This window comes from Haliotis cracherodii, unplaced genomic scaffold (assembly GCF_022045235.1).
Source record: "Haliotis cracherodii isolate W230 unplaced genomic scaffold, xgHalCrac1.p SCAF_3, whole genome shotgun sequence".
NCBI classification, from domain to species: Eukaryota; Metazoa; Mollusca; class Gastropoda; order Lepetellida; family Haliotidae; genus Haliotis; species Haliotis cracherodii.
This window is the reverse complement of record NW_027266286.1, coordinates 50,499,391-50,513,662: the sequence shown is the minus strand read 5'-3', so window position 1 is coordinate 50,513,662 and position 14,272 is coordinate 50,499,391. Positions and strand designations below refer to the sequence as shown.

The following is a 14,272-nucleotide window of genomic DNA, read 5'->3' as shown; positions in this document are numbered from 1 at the left end:
AAAGTACAACTCATGGGGATCTAATTCATAATATACATACCCTGTTAATGTCCCCAAATCATTCCACATACATAACAAACCACTTTTTCATAGCACTCAGTACTTCTTCAGCCGTCAATACACACATATTGCTATAAGTCACCAACAATTGAAGACAATCAGAGACGAAGAAATATATTGCAATGTTAAATTTAGGAAGTAGCAAAGCGTTCCTTAGTCCACATTAATCTTCATCAATAACCTCATCAGAAAACACAGGTGTTGGGTTTAAGCAGTAGCCCTTGCACTTGCAATGAATGCCACATGGGATTCTCTTCTTTGAACAACTGCAGTTGGAACATAGTCTTGAAGTTGCTGAGCAAGTACAATTAATTTCCTTGATAAGATTATCAGGGGCAGCACGTTTGTCTGTGATTGTAGGAATGATGGTCCCATCCACAGTTTGGAATCCATATTCATGCATGTCCAACACAGTTTTGAGGTGAATCCATGTGGAAACCTGGTGATGAACACGAAGAGAATGGAAGTAACATGCTCTGCTTGTCGGTGGCATTCTCTCTACAGGTACAAACTTAGTGGAGACAGCAAACAAATACCTCAGTTCATCAAGGCAGCGTCCTTCATCAACTGTGTTGTACAGAGCACTGACAAATCTTTCACCTGCTGAAGTGACCATGTCTTTCGAAGCTGACACGACTCCAAAAACTGATGCTGAATCATGAAGTGTGTCTGTTGACTGCAGCAGCTTGAAGTGCTTCACTTTTCCAAGGCTGAACAAGGCAGAAGTGGTATCGCAACCCGACATGGCATGCACAAAAGGCAGAAATTTACACATGTCTACCCAAGACCTTGTTTACACTGATTGATAGAAATGAGTTGTACCTTTGACTTCATGAAGAGATTGGTTCCAGGTTTGCTGTGATGGATCAGTAACACCAAAATATCTGTGTCATCTGCATAAACAACCACTTCATCTGTGCTCTCTACCATCATGATAGCTTGACTTACAACCACAACATCAGCATCGCCCTCTTCGGCTGCATGTTCAAAATGTATTCCTTCTGCTGCTAGATGTTTTGCAAGTAGGTAGATTAAAGCCTGCTTGTTCTGCTTGTTTGACATAAATCTTGCTTTATCCTGAGGGACTGGTGTTGAGTTCTTCACTATTATGTCTGGTGCAGATACTTTCATAATCTTTCTTCTCTTCTGTTCAAGCTCCTTGGTGGTCGTGGCTTCATAAGTGTCAAACACTACACAACATGGCTGATGTTGTGTTGTCCGATGGATTACACTTTCAACATAGATCTTGCAGATGTCTTCAATCGTACCGATCTTTGGCCAGGGTATCTGCTGAAGAAGTGCGCATCCATCAATGACTATGCCTGGCGTTGTGGTGTGTGCTTCTTCTTTGTGGTAATGTGTAAGCAGATATTTGGCCAGGACAGACTTTTGGCATTTTCTCATAGATCCGTCATCATGGAAGAGAGCTGGTGACACTGCTGCAAGTTCAAACGAGAACACATCATGAGATGGGGGACCATTCACTAGAGTCATTGCTAATAATCTTTGATAAAGCTCCATTGATGACATTCTCAGCTGTGCTCCATCTGATAGGCGGATAGACTTCTTCATGGTGGCAAACGTGACAACTTGCGATGATTTCTTCAAAACAACATCTCCAAACTTCATTCCTGTCATATTTAACTGAATCCTTGTTCCAATCTCAAATGCTTCATCAACATTCACTTTGTCAACTGCAACAACTTCACTGGCAATATTTCTCAGTTGATGTTCTGGAGCTGCCATGAAAGGGTTGTGACTCCTAAGAAATGAAAGGAACGTCTGCAAATCAGCATAATCTTGTTTTATCCGGCCTGGATTCATATCTCTGTGGTGATCAACAATCTCTGAGGAGGTGTTGGTCATCAGTCGTAGAGCATCTGTGTACTGAGCCACGATATGGGCAGAGAGCAGCCATTTTGTTCTTGCTGAATCCTTGTGAGTGATGTTGATCAAACCTCCTTGAGTTTTTCCTGCTCTCATAAGACATTGCTCTATGATCATGTCACTCCAAGTGCCACTCCAAAATTGCTTTGAGTTCCTTCGGATTGTAAACAGACCCGCTTCCATTGGTACTTTCAGACAAGAGCATAGACAAAGACAATCCTGAAGATACAATCTGCAAAACTTGGCATAGTTGTTGTGACCAGATGCTGCAAACAGGGGCAACATGCTTTCAGTTGCCTTCAGATGTAACTGCCAGTTACCTGTGCGCTCTGCCCTAACAAACATCCTTACAATGGAAACAAAGTCCATGAACATCAGCCACAGCTTACTTGTCCTTGATAGTGATCTTTTCTGTTCTTGCAGTTCAACCAGTTGCACATGGAGCTGATTCAGTGTTTCATCTGTGTCAAAGGTGTCATGATCTCCCTTAAACATTTCTTGCTGAAGCCTATTCAGTTGATCTGCTGTGTCCTTGGAAATAATAGACACTTCTTCAGGCACGGACACTTCATCATCGTCATCAAAGTCATTAGCACTTGTAAGTTTGTCAGATTCCAGTAGTGTTACATGGAGTGCTGCATCAGTCAAAAGGCATGCCCTCAGGATCTTTGAATAGGACTTGCCATCAAACATCTTTGGGAGACTCTTCCTTGCATACACAGTTGCCCAAAGTTCATCCAGGCCACTGTCTTCCATACATTTGCAACCAGCACCTAGGTAAGACATAAGTTGATGAAATCCTCCAAGCCTCAGCTGAACGTGAGAAAACTCATTGGGGTTGTCGGTCTTGATTTTGTACCCTTTGGCATAAAGGGGCTGGTCAAATGTCAGTTGAGCACAACATTGTCCAAGCTTTATTCTCTGAGAATCAACAAACCTCATGGTGCTGTACACTGCCTCATTTGTTTGAGGATTCAACGGTATCATTGGGTTGTAGGTGACTGATGTGCAGATGCACTGACCACTTGCAATCTCGGACATAAAGCCTTGCCAGTTAGGTGATGAACGGCTGTAAAGACTTGACAAGAGCCACATTGAATCCAGTTGAAGGAATTTACTGACTGAAATGTTTATTTGAGGTAATTCCAAAAAATTCACATCAAACATACCATTCTTTGCCGGTTGCTTGTATGGATGCACCATATTTCCAAAGTTTCCAGCCAAAAGTAAATCAGATGAAGACATCTTTCTTCTTTGTATCTGTACTGGACTTTGATGAGCTGGAGTTTGACATGTAACAATTCCCATAACATGAGTTGATTGATGCCCATTCAATGTGTCTTCATTATAGTCGAAATTGTCAGCAATCCACTGACAAAATCCTGATGAGACGTCTCCTTGTGAGGCTTGAGGCATATCATCACTTTGTTGAGAAAGTACTGCAGCTTTTTCAAAATCTAAGACCTGGTCATAGGAGACACTCATTCCAAGGGTAGACAGAAGATTCAAGGCAACACGGGATCGTGTTGTTTGATGAATGAATAGTCCAGTAGACAAGAGCAGTGGAGATACAAATGACTGGTGAGAAGCTTGCATGAGTATGTGACATACAGAAACTATAAAGATCCTTTGTCTGAGGCAGGCGGATGGACTTCGTGGTTTATCAAAAATATTCTGCATCAACATGAGAAGTAGTGGTGGAACTTGTTTTTCAAGAAGCTCAATATCAATTTCACCTGGTTGTGGATACACATCTGTGTTTGGTGCCATGTCCTTTAAGTGATTTTTGACTGTCTGTCCAATGGATTTTGCTGCTTTGAGGTCTTCATTGGCTGTATTATCAACTTGTGATTCATGATATGATTCATGAAGTATAGAGCATGCCTCATCTGTCACAACATTTGGTCTTCCATCTACTTCTGCAATGGTGATCCTTGATTCGAAATACTGAAGGAGGCGGCGTTTAAAATGCTTCAGGCTATAGGGTGGAATCCCAGAAGGCAGAACACCAGCATACTGATGCAACAGCTCTTGTACAGTGTACAACTTTCCATTCTGCATTCTCTCAGGCAGTAGGTCACACCAGGTAGTGAAAGCAGTGTTCTGAATATTTCTGGCTGAAGCGTCAGAGTTTTCACTGGTTGTCCTGTCATGCTCATACATAAAACACTGCATACAGTGTCTGTGGTATATTGCCTGAACTGCACGAATGTCACCAGCAACAATAATGCGAGCTTTAACATCTGCTGCCTTGTCATCAGATCTTCTCTCACAGAGGCCAAGGAGGGTTTCCTGCAGAATACTTCTTTTCCCACTGCTGACAATTTCGACACTGCTGATTGCTGAATTCCTATTCGGATGTTTTTGCAGATCTTCAAAATCAATCTCAGTTGCACATATGAGACAGTGAGTCCTATAGTTAAAAGAATTATCTCCCGATCTTACAACACATGGCTGGATATTTTCATGGTTTTCTGTTTTCTGAGCTTTCAGTATATTTGATGATGCTGTGTAGGACTTTCTGCATTTTTCATGAACAAAGTTAATTTCATTTGATTTTAGAGTTGATTGCAGTGAATCTTTGCGATGAACTGAAACTTTGAGTAAAGTGTTGACACCCTTGTCTCTTAGTTTGACTTCTCCAGAACCATTGTGACAAATAACACAAGTCATAATGGGGATCCAAACATATCTGTAAGAAAAGGATGAATAAATGAAATTTGTAATTTAAGCATATTTTAACATGGCAGATATTTAGTTTTATAAAAGTGAATATTAAGAGAAAAGTATGTATTTTTAATAACAGTTAAACTGACATAATCATTGTTTAGTTTAAAGTGTAAATATTGGATTATAAATTTTAAAATTTTAATGCTGGTTGTTATGTCTTGTATTAATCAAGTGTGTAAGATAGATAGAAACATCTACATCAATTCACCCGGCTAATTGACACTACCATTCTTATTTTCAAATCTGTTGCACTGCTTTGACAAATAGAACATGTAATATTTTTCTTATATATCTATAAAAAAATATGAATTAAATAAAACAAAAATAAAACAAAAAATATTTCATATTAAGCATATTTTGACATGGCAAAATAAAAGCCAATTTTCTGAGAAATGTATATATTAATTATCCATGAATTGAAGACAAATTTGTATTATTCACTTTAATTCAATTACAGTCACATTGAAATTATCATGTTTAATTTAAAATTTTGATATAAGATTAAATTAAAGATAGAGCAAGCTTACACATAAACTATCTCAAAGTATCCACATTGATATACCTGGTTCATGGAAAATTCCCAATTCTTACACGTCAAAGATATATATTAGGCCCTAAAGTAGAGAAATATCCCCTTATAATTATTACATTCAATAATTAGAAAGTTCCATTACCATTAATAATGAAATCAGTCACTTTGCAGTTAATATTTTACCTATAACAATATATTTTCATCCAAAAGTTTTTGACATACACATATTCATAATATGTTGTCAAGAAAACATTATCTGATTTGTATGACCTTGACCTGGCACTAATACAAGCCTTTTTTTAAAATTATTTTTATTTGATCACTAATGTTGTCCAAATTTGAATACATAATTGGTATCAAAATTTAAATAAGTGCTATACATCTTGGGGTTAGGTTCTAACCTCATACAAACAAATTATTATGAAAAATAAACATAGATGACTGGAGTCTATTTATAGTAACATCATGAAAAAGATCTAGATTTCTTCAGTATTGCTATATTGAGTGCAAAAACCGACCCAGTGTTGACTTGACAGTATGAATCTATCATTTATATTTGCATGCAACTGTAACTGTCATTTAAAATCTTATTTTGAGAAAAAGAACACTGGGAGTTTGATGCTGTCATCTTTTCTGCTTAGTGATTGCAAAGTCATGTTCTGCTTGTTTATTTAAAATATTTATATCACTTAATGTGTGGAAATGGTGTCTAAGGTATATTTAGCTGTATTTGGCAACTGACTATGTTCCAGTTTATTCATACATACCTAGTTTTGGTCCATTCTGACTGAAGCTTGACAGTTGACAGCTGTTTGTTTACTTGGCAACGGTACTATCTTCCCACAACTGCTTTCATATAGTTTGCTGAAAACAAAGCCTAGGGCCCTTTTTTGGAAACCCTCAAAAACTGATTTCCCCAAGCTTGATTTTTCTTGGGTTTTGTATACACAACCAGGACACATTGAAGATTGACTTTGTGCAATAATTGGGTTGTTATCACAAATGTCCGGGTTAATTAATTATGACGTCAATTTCTACTGGACTATATATGTTGTTGGTTTGACATCTCTAAATGTTATTTAGAACTGAGATGTAATATCTTGAGGTTTCAAATGAGAAAATGCCTACTGATCAGGACTGGGAAAGTAGTGTTCCTTATAGATATTTCTTTCCATTATCATTCAGCAGAGTTTGAGTTAGTGATTGGAAACCTCTGACAATTCAGACTTGATCATTTTCCAAAGTGATTGTAGAATGGTAAATAAGGAAGAATTCTGTCAGAACACGAAAGTTTAAACGGTTTCCTATTTGACTGATATGAACCTTCTGAATATCTATTGGGAAAGTCCCAATACAATACGAAGGAATGCGCGAATAATTCAGTGTTACATTTAAAGTAGTCAGCACCATGTATCCTCTATTCTAAGGGAGTGAAAGTTATGTGACACGTCTTTATGAATCAAGTTAAAGCAGCACTTATTTCATTATTCACCACACAAAAAGGCAGAGATAATATGATAAAACAAACAAAAGCATTAAACAATGCAACAACCAAAGGAAAACAATCCCAACAACGTGGCTGTAGCAATGAGTCTTCCTCTATTATCACTAACACGGCTTTTGGCTTACAGCCTGGGTAATGAAACCTAATGAAGAACAATGCCCTTCAAGCCCTTCATCAGACATTTAGTGCTAGCACAAGGTAACAGAGTACTCGCAGCTTTACTACAATCAGATGGACAGATTAAACCTACAACTGGTGAGCACAGATTGAGTTATTGGAGTGTTAGAATCAATGTGTAGTTGAAGTTGTGGGTGGGTGTTATGGCAAGTCTGATATGGGGGGTAGGGCCAGAATGTAGGACAATGCTGTGATGCTGACGACAACGCCACAGTGACAGAACTAAAGCTGGGATGATAAGGAGAGAGGTCGGGACAAATATGGCGCGCCTTCTGAGTACACATCCAGCCACGTTCCCTGACAAATACTTGTAGATGGAAGTGGTTGTACCGCTGATTGTGCATGGATGGCCTGCAGATTTATGTTTGATAATGCTTGTTCCTTGAGGCATTATAAGACATTTGTAATGTTGTGTCTGGATCTTTGTCCTGTGAGGTATCAAACTGTGTGTTTCTTCAGGTATGCAAAGACAATGAATTTAGATTTGAAACAACTGCAGGACTGGTGTTTGTGTTTGAGACACAGAACAGAGATCAGATTGTCTGAATGAAGGACAATCTAACACACATTAGCTGCTTCAAAACACTCACATGCTAACGAACTTTACAGTTCTCCTGAACAATCAAAACCTTTTTATACCAATCAAATATTTTATCTCAAGTTGTTAAAAATTCTGTCACAAGCAGGTGCCAATTTAGTCATAAGACAAAGAAAAAATTATCCATCACGTTGACATAAAAAAATGCAGTGTTACAAACCTTTAAAGCAACCAGAAATAGAAATGTTCTAGTTGTCCAGATTCTGAAACATTACATGTAACACAACTGCAAATACAGTGTGGTTATTTTGTGCAAGCTTCACATAATGTAAGAAAGAAAGGGCATCCCATTTTTTTAAAAAGTAATTCAAGTATGCCTGTGGATCAAGGTTTCGCTTAGTTTTTTGATGGTGTGAAGCAAGGTTTCTCATGAGTGTTTCGATAGATGCTGAAGAATCAAACAGTGAGTAACAACTGCTGACGACTCTCAGATTTCCCCTTGACATCAGGTTGACGATGCCCTTAGTGCATTTTCATTTTATTATTGTAAACTCAACTTATTTTGACAGTGTGTAATAATCAAATACTTGAATATTGCAGATTTTGCTTGTCCATGATTGAAACAATCCTAACTTTATTGAATGACAAAACAGCTCTATGGTGAAAAACTTGGACAACCAAATACAACAGAGCATACACATTAGATGTCCTTTAAAATGATTACAATATTGTGATATTACGCATATAGAAAGTCATGAACAAGCTACAACCAAATATTGGTATTATTGCCACTACAAACATTTCCATGTTTACACATTTGACAAATCTTAGTTTTTAAATTCTTCCTTGAACAAAACGATAACGCAAATGCCAATATATAAGATGACAGAAGTTAATTGACACAGGAATCAAACAAAGTAGCCTGGAATTGTTTTGGCTTTTGTTGAACAAAGGATGTTGCCGTCTGTGTTTTCATTCAGGTACACCCGACACCAAGTGCTATTTGGACATGTTACCTGATCTCTCACAAGTTAATTACTTTACTATTTACCTCCATTTGTCATGAATTATGTTCACCTGTGTAATACGAAAGAAAAGGATAAAGAGATTGGAGGAAATCGTTTCAATAGTTGCTCAAATTACCTTACTTACACAGTTATTTGAATTCTTCAGTGGACAACTCAAGACGTAATTGCTTTATGTTGACTCTGGACATTCCAAGGGGGTCAGACACAGAAGGCCATGTGCAGAGGTACAGGGCTTACAACAGGGGGTAAGGACAAAGGAGGTGGGTACAAGGGGAGTGTATGAAGAAGTGATGGAGAGAATGAAAGAAGAAATGAGAACCAGTAAAAAGTCTTAAACTTTATTAAAAGTGTGTCCATTGATGTGTTAATGAGTTTGGATGCAGGTAAAGCATTGTCCTAAGCATCAGATAAGTCAATCATGGAGTACAATGTGACAGTAACACAACCAGGTCAAATTGAGGGCATTGTGTCCTGATGTCACCTTTATACAAGCAGGAATTCAAACTGACTCCACCCACAATACCTAAAGGAACTAAAAGTGTGAGTACACTGAAAGGAGAATAGATACTGAAAACACATATAATGAGTCAGGGTTGGTGAATAGGATGGCACAGTTGTGACTGTGTTTGGAGAACAGTACTCCAAAGAACAGAATATAAAACAGGTCACTTTGGTGAAACCATGAGGGTGTGTGTAAAGTGGTGACTAAGATTCATTTTCAGGGACTGAAACCACAACCATATCCTTGCATGGCTAAGGGATGTAATTCTGCACAGAAAATTGGCATCTTGAGATCATTTGGCTGTCCTTGCCCCAAAGATATCCCTGGTTGCATATGTAATATAGGATAGCATGTTTTATGAATATGATCATGAAACCATGCATATTGGTATACATGGTATACAACATCAATGCTTGAAGGGAGAAGGAGTCTTATATTCTTCCTACAAGGGTTGATTGATAAGTTCTGACTGCCACATAGAAAGATTTAACCAATAGACATTAATAAAAAAAACATTTCAACATAATCCCCTTCTACAATGATACACTTTTGTTGTAGGGATTTTATCCCAGTTTCAGATAGGTACTGCTCTTGGCTGTCAAAAAAAGTCGCTTCAGATACTATGATGTCATCATTTGAGTCAAAAGCTAAAGCTTCCTTCATGTTTTGGAACAGATGGAATGATCAGAAGAATAAGGAGGGTGCTGAAGTTCAAAGCCACATTCCTGGAAAGTATCCATGGCAATGACTGATTTGTGTGCTGGTGCACTGTCCTAAAGGAAGTGCCCACTTTTTCTCAGCTTTCCACGTCTCTTAGTCTTAATTTCGTCCTTACGTCAGGTCAGGCCCATACTGACTCTACATCACTGCCAACAAGTCTGCAGTGGGCCCAACAGCATCTCCGTTGGTGACGTCAACAGTGGCAACAAGTTGTCTTCTCAGACAAATCAAAGTTCCACCTTTTTCACACGGATGGCCGCATCAGAGTGTGTAATGAGTGTTAAGCTTACTGCTGTGTCTTACAGGCTAACCGATGGGTCGGAAGAAGCATCATGGTATGGGGAGGCTTCAGTTATCATCACAGGACCCCTCTACACGTGTTCCACGAGCAATGCTCGTCCCCTTATAAACCTGTCAACATATTACCCTATATTTCATTAGGTTCTCTTCCAAACCTGGGTTTAGAAATAGATCACTTCAAAACCTGCTTTGAGGTTTTACATTTCAATTGTAATACCTAGGTTTTACAAAAAAATCGGTTTATAATCTTGCCTCTTGATGTGAACAGAATTCTGTTTGGTGATTAGTTAAAAGTCACAAAATTCAAGGACATGAATCAAGCCTGCAACCTCCCATATTGCATTAATTTTCGTTACCCACTGTTTTCCCCCAGAGCTACCGAGGCAGGTGATGAGCAGTTGTTAAATTTATGTTGTCGTGACTCCAGCTAGTCCATGCTGAACATGTTTTTTCTTTTGCACGCTTTGAGCGAATTCCTTTTATGCCATGATACACTGTATTGTTTCACTATGAGGTATTTTCTTATTATTTAGATAATAAGTTGGATAAAACACGCCTCCTTGGTTTGGGTTGAAAAGAGTAAAACATTGAGCTCTGGGAAAAGCCCTCGGGCCTTCGGACATTGAGATTAGGAGACGCCTTCAGGCTGCAATGCTGCCACATACACTTCAGGAACTGGAAGTCATTTTGGTGCAGGAATGGAACGGGATTCCTCAAACCTTCTTTCAAAGACTTGTCGACTCAATGAGACGGTGATGTGTGGAGGCCTGTATCACATGTAAGGGAGGCCCCACATGCTATTGATGGACACGACGGACACTTGTCATTTTTCTGTTTGGGGAGTACTCTGTTTTTGGAGGAATCAAATGTTTTCTCTGTTATCATTTCTTAATATTATCTACATATCTTTTATAGTCTGACTGTTATCCACATTTTATGTACAACTTGGGTTTCTTTTGCAGTTGAGTATATGACACAACCAAACTAATTACAATGATGGGCCTTAACAGGAAGAAATATTCACTGGACTCAGTCATGAACTGTGCAACATCATGTCAATTGACTATGACACTCCTGCACTGCAGCACACTGAACTACACCACACACTTATTGTTCCGTGAGGTTAAAGCCTTGCCCAAGCTCAGTTGTTTACATTTGACAATTCTCAATTATCACATCTGTGTTATACCATGGCTGGAAGCCTCTAACCAGGTGTGCAGGAGAGGAGTGGACATCAGCATTATATAACCATTAGTCACAAATGCAGGAAATTCAGACTGGTTTATTCCAGTATTTGCCAAGTAATGATAGCAGATAGACAAACTATCAACAACAAAAATAAGCCAAGGCATGCATAGTCCTCTGTGTGACTCCTATCAAGCACAGAATAAACTACATTGATGATTTTAACCCAAAAAGTCTAGTATAAAAAAAAGAAAAAAAAGTGAAAATATGGTTCCTAAGCATATATTCTTGCAAAAAACAGTACTATAAAGGAACTATTACCAAAATTTTTGTTTGTCCAAAATAATAATCCTGGTCTGCTAGCTTCTAGTATCTCAATAGTTTGTCCTTTTTTCTAATGTTTTAAAAATATCATTCCATCATAGGAGACTGTCAGAATTATGATTTTAAACCCAATGACAGAAGTCAACAATTGTGTTGAACGTTTGCTCCATTGATCCCTGCTAAGACTGTTGAACTAAAAAAAAAATGCAAATAGGTCAGGAAGTTAACTTAATTTGTCAAAGCCTTTATCAACAACAATGGGGGGGCAATATTGATTCTGGTTTTTGTCACCTCTCGTAGGTTTTTCTTCCCAAATTTTCAATTGATGAATATAGCTAAAATTACCATTTGTCTAATGTTCAGGTGAAATTATATAATCCATTCTATAGAACCAGGCAACAAGAGAAATTCTCCAAACCTACACTGATACACTGTAGTGATAAGAACTTACATGGTTGTTTCTTAATAGAATACCAAACAATCATGAACAATGTACACTGCCAAGGCTTAGCAGGCCAAAGATGGAGTAGTCAAATATTGCTGAGTGGGTCAAATGGAACAGATTTGTTCAGTTTTATTCTGCCATCAGCTATGTACAGCTGGAAAGATGATCACCTGATCATGCTCATCAAATATGTATATCCCAAATGTCATATTTCAATTTACCAGAGATATTACATAAGTATTCATACCTTTTTTAGTAGTCCTACACTTTTAGTGCAAGTAATGTCTTATACATTCAATATTCAAAATGTTTTACCGCGTTAATTTTTTTGGGTCAAGTTTGCATTTTTTGCCTCTTATTTAGACATGAATCTTAAAAATGATTATGAACATTTTATATACAATTCATATTCCTTTGCAAAAATGTAAATATTCTATACAGAAAGACTTTTAGGTTATGCCTAATAACTTAATAAGGCAGACCATTTGTGAACAAGAAGCTTCAAGTTGATAAATGGCACTTCAAAACATAATTGTCTGAAAATTTAGCATGCAATAAATCTGAGTATATATATACTATAAAAAAGTATATACATGTGAGAATGCAATTTTTAGTAATGACAAAACATGCCATACCTCAAGGAATCCAATGGGTCCCTGCAGTGGGTACTCCTGCAGTAGTCTCTCCTCATCCAGAAACTTCCCTGCACGGCCATTGGTGGGGGGCAGGTACAGCCCATAGTTGATGGAGTCTCGCAGATCCTGTATGCAGTCACCATGATAAATCAAAAGGTACATCACCATCTAACAATCCCCTCACAACCCTGCATGTAGTTGTCTCAACTTCACAAACCCGACTACAGTTCTCTCAGCTTAAACTATTCCCACTACAGTATGTTTTCTCAGCATAACAGTTCTCAGTTAAAATGATCTGAACCTCACATCCACTACTTCAGTACTGTTGTCTCAGCCTACACTGTCCCCACTACAATTGTCTTAGCTTAATATGCAACCACTAATTCTTTCTCAGATTCCTAATAGCCCCACTACAGCTGTCTCAGCTACTGTCCCCACTACAGTTGTCTCAGCCTCTGCCCCCACAACAGTTGTCTCAGCCTCTGCCCTCACAACAGTTGTCTAAGTCTCTGTCCCCAATTCAGTTGTCTCAGCTTCTGTCTTTAGAAGACATTCTGAAAATATCCCTCATACTGATATAACAGCTGTTTCTGTACTGATTAATCCTCAGTACTTGAGTGAGTGAGTGAGTGAGTATGGTTTTACGCCGCTAAATATATTACAGCAATATCACAGCGGGGGACATCAGAAATGGGCTTCACACATTGTACCAATGTCGGGAATCAATTCCAGGTCTTCCGCGTGACGAGCTAACACATTAACCACTAGGCTACCCGACCACCCCCTCAGTACTTGACCTGGATCTTGGCCTTATAGGTCCTCAGGTAGAAACAATGTGACTGACTGAATTATATCCTTCTTGACTTGAATAATTTGTCTGGTCATGATTTGATTACCTACATTTAACCATGAGACGTCATACAGCTGTCTACAGCATAAAACAACATTCACTCCTTTCGTCTCCTTATATGACCTTCACACTAACACACCTGACCTACTTGACCTTATTATCATCAGTCATTGAGGATGTTAATGTAGATGCATGATATCACTTTTCATGTCCTCTCAATACAACTTATCTTATCAGTTACACAGGCGTCAGCAGCCACCCTGATATGACTCCGTTTCTGGTGAAACCACAAGTTTCACCTCCTTTATCACAGTGCTATCTATACATATATCAATCTGCCTTCCTAGAAATACAGGCCTGCAGCCAATTAACTCTCTGCATGCATTATAATGGTTTCTATAACTCAATGGATAATCTGTGTAGTTGTTGAGATGATTATGTCAGAAACACATGATGCCAAATGATTTCATATTTTTGTCTCTGCTTTTACTAGTCCAGATTAATGCCAGTTTTATTGTGCTATACCATTGAGATACCATTCCACAGTTTAACATGGATACCTAACTCAGTCACAGTATACTGAATCCGAGCTGACCAGTCCTTGTTTTAGCCTCTTAATGCTGAGCGCCAGGCAGGGTAACAACAAGGACCATTTTTTAACAGCTATTTGTATGATGCAGCCAGAGGATCAAACCACCGACCTTCTGCTCTCAGTACAGAACTGTCTAATAATTGTGTGAATGCCAACCTTGGAAAAGGCTGCTAGAATCCTCTGTTTGGCTTGATACACAGAATCATCCAGCTGGAACTGTAGGCATTTCTGTAAAAGCAAACATGGATGTCAGTATTTTCTGT

The 14,272-nt window shown here is 38.3% G+C and overlaps 1 protein-coding gene across 3 annotated transcripts in view; it reads right to left on the bottom strand.

The window, feature by feature from the left end:
* The window catches only part of LOC139473545 (SH3 and multiple ankyrin repeat domains protein 3-like), a 129,010-nt gene that overhangs the window by 73,862 nt on the left and 40,876 nt on the right, over positions 1-14,272 (bottom strand). For all 3 annotated transcript variants that reach the window (XM_071256184.1, XM_071256185.1, XM_071256186.1), the window contains exons 3-4: positions 14,166-14,237; positions 12,568-12,693 (exon numbers count right to left, since the gene is read on the bottom strand). In XM_071256184.1, the coding sequence (XP_071112285.1) occupies positions 12,568-12,693; positions 14,166-14,237 (198 nt within the window). The remainder of the gene's footprint in view (positions 1-12,567; positions 12,694-14,165; positions 14,238-14,272) is intronic.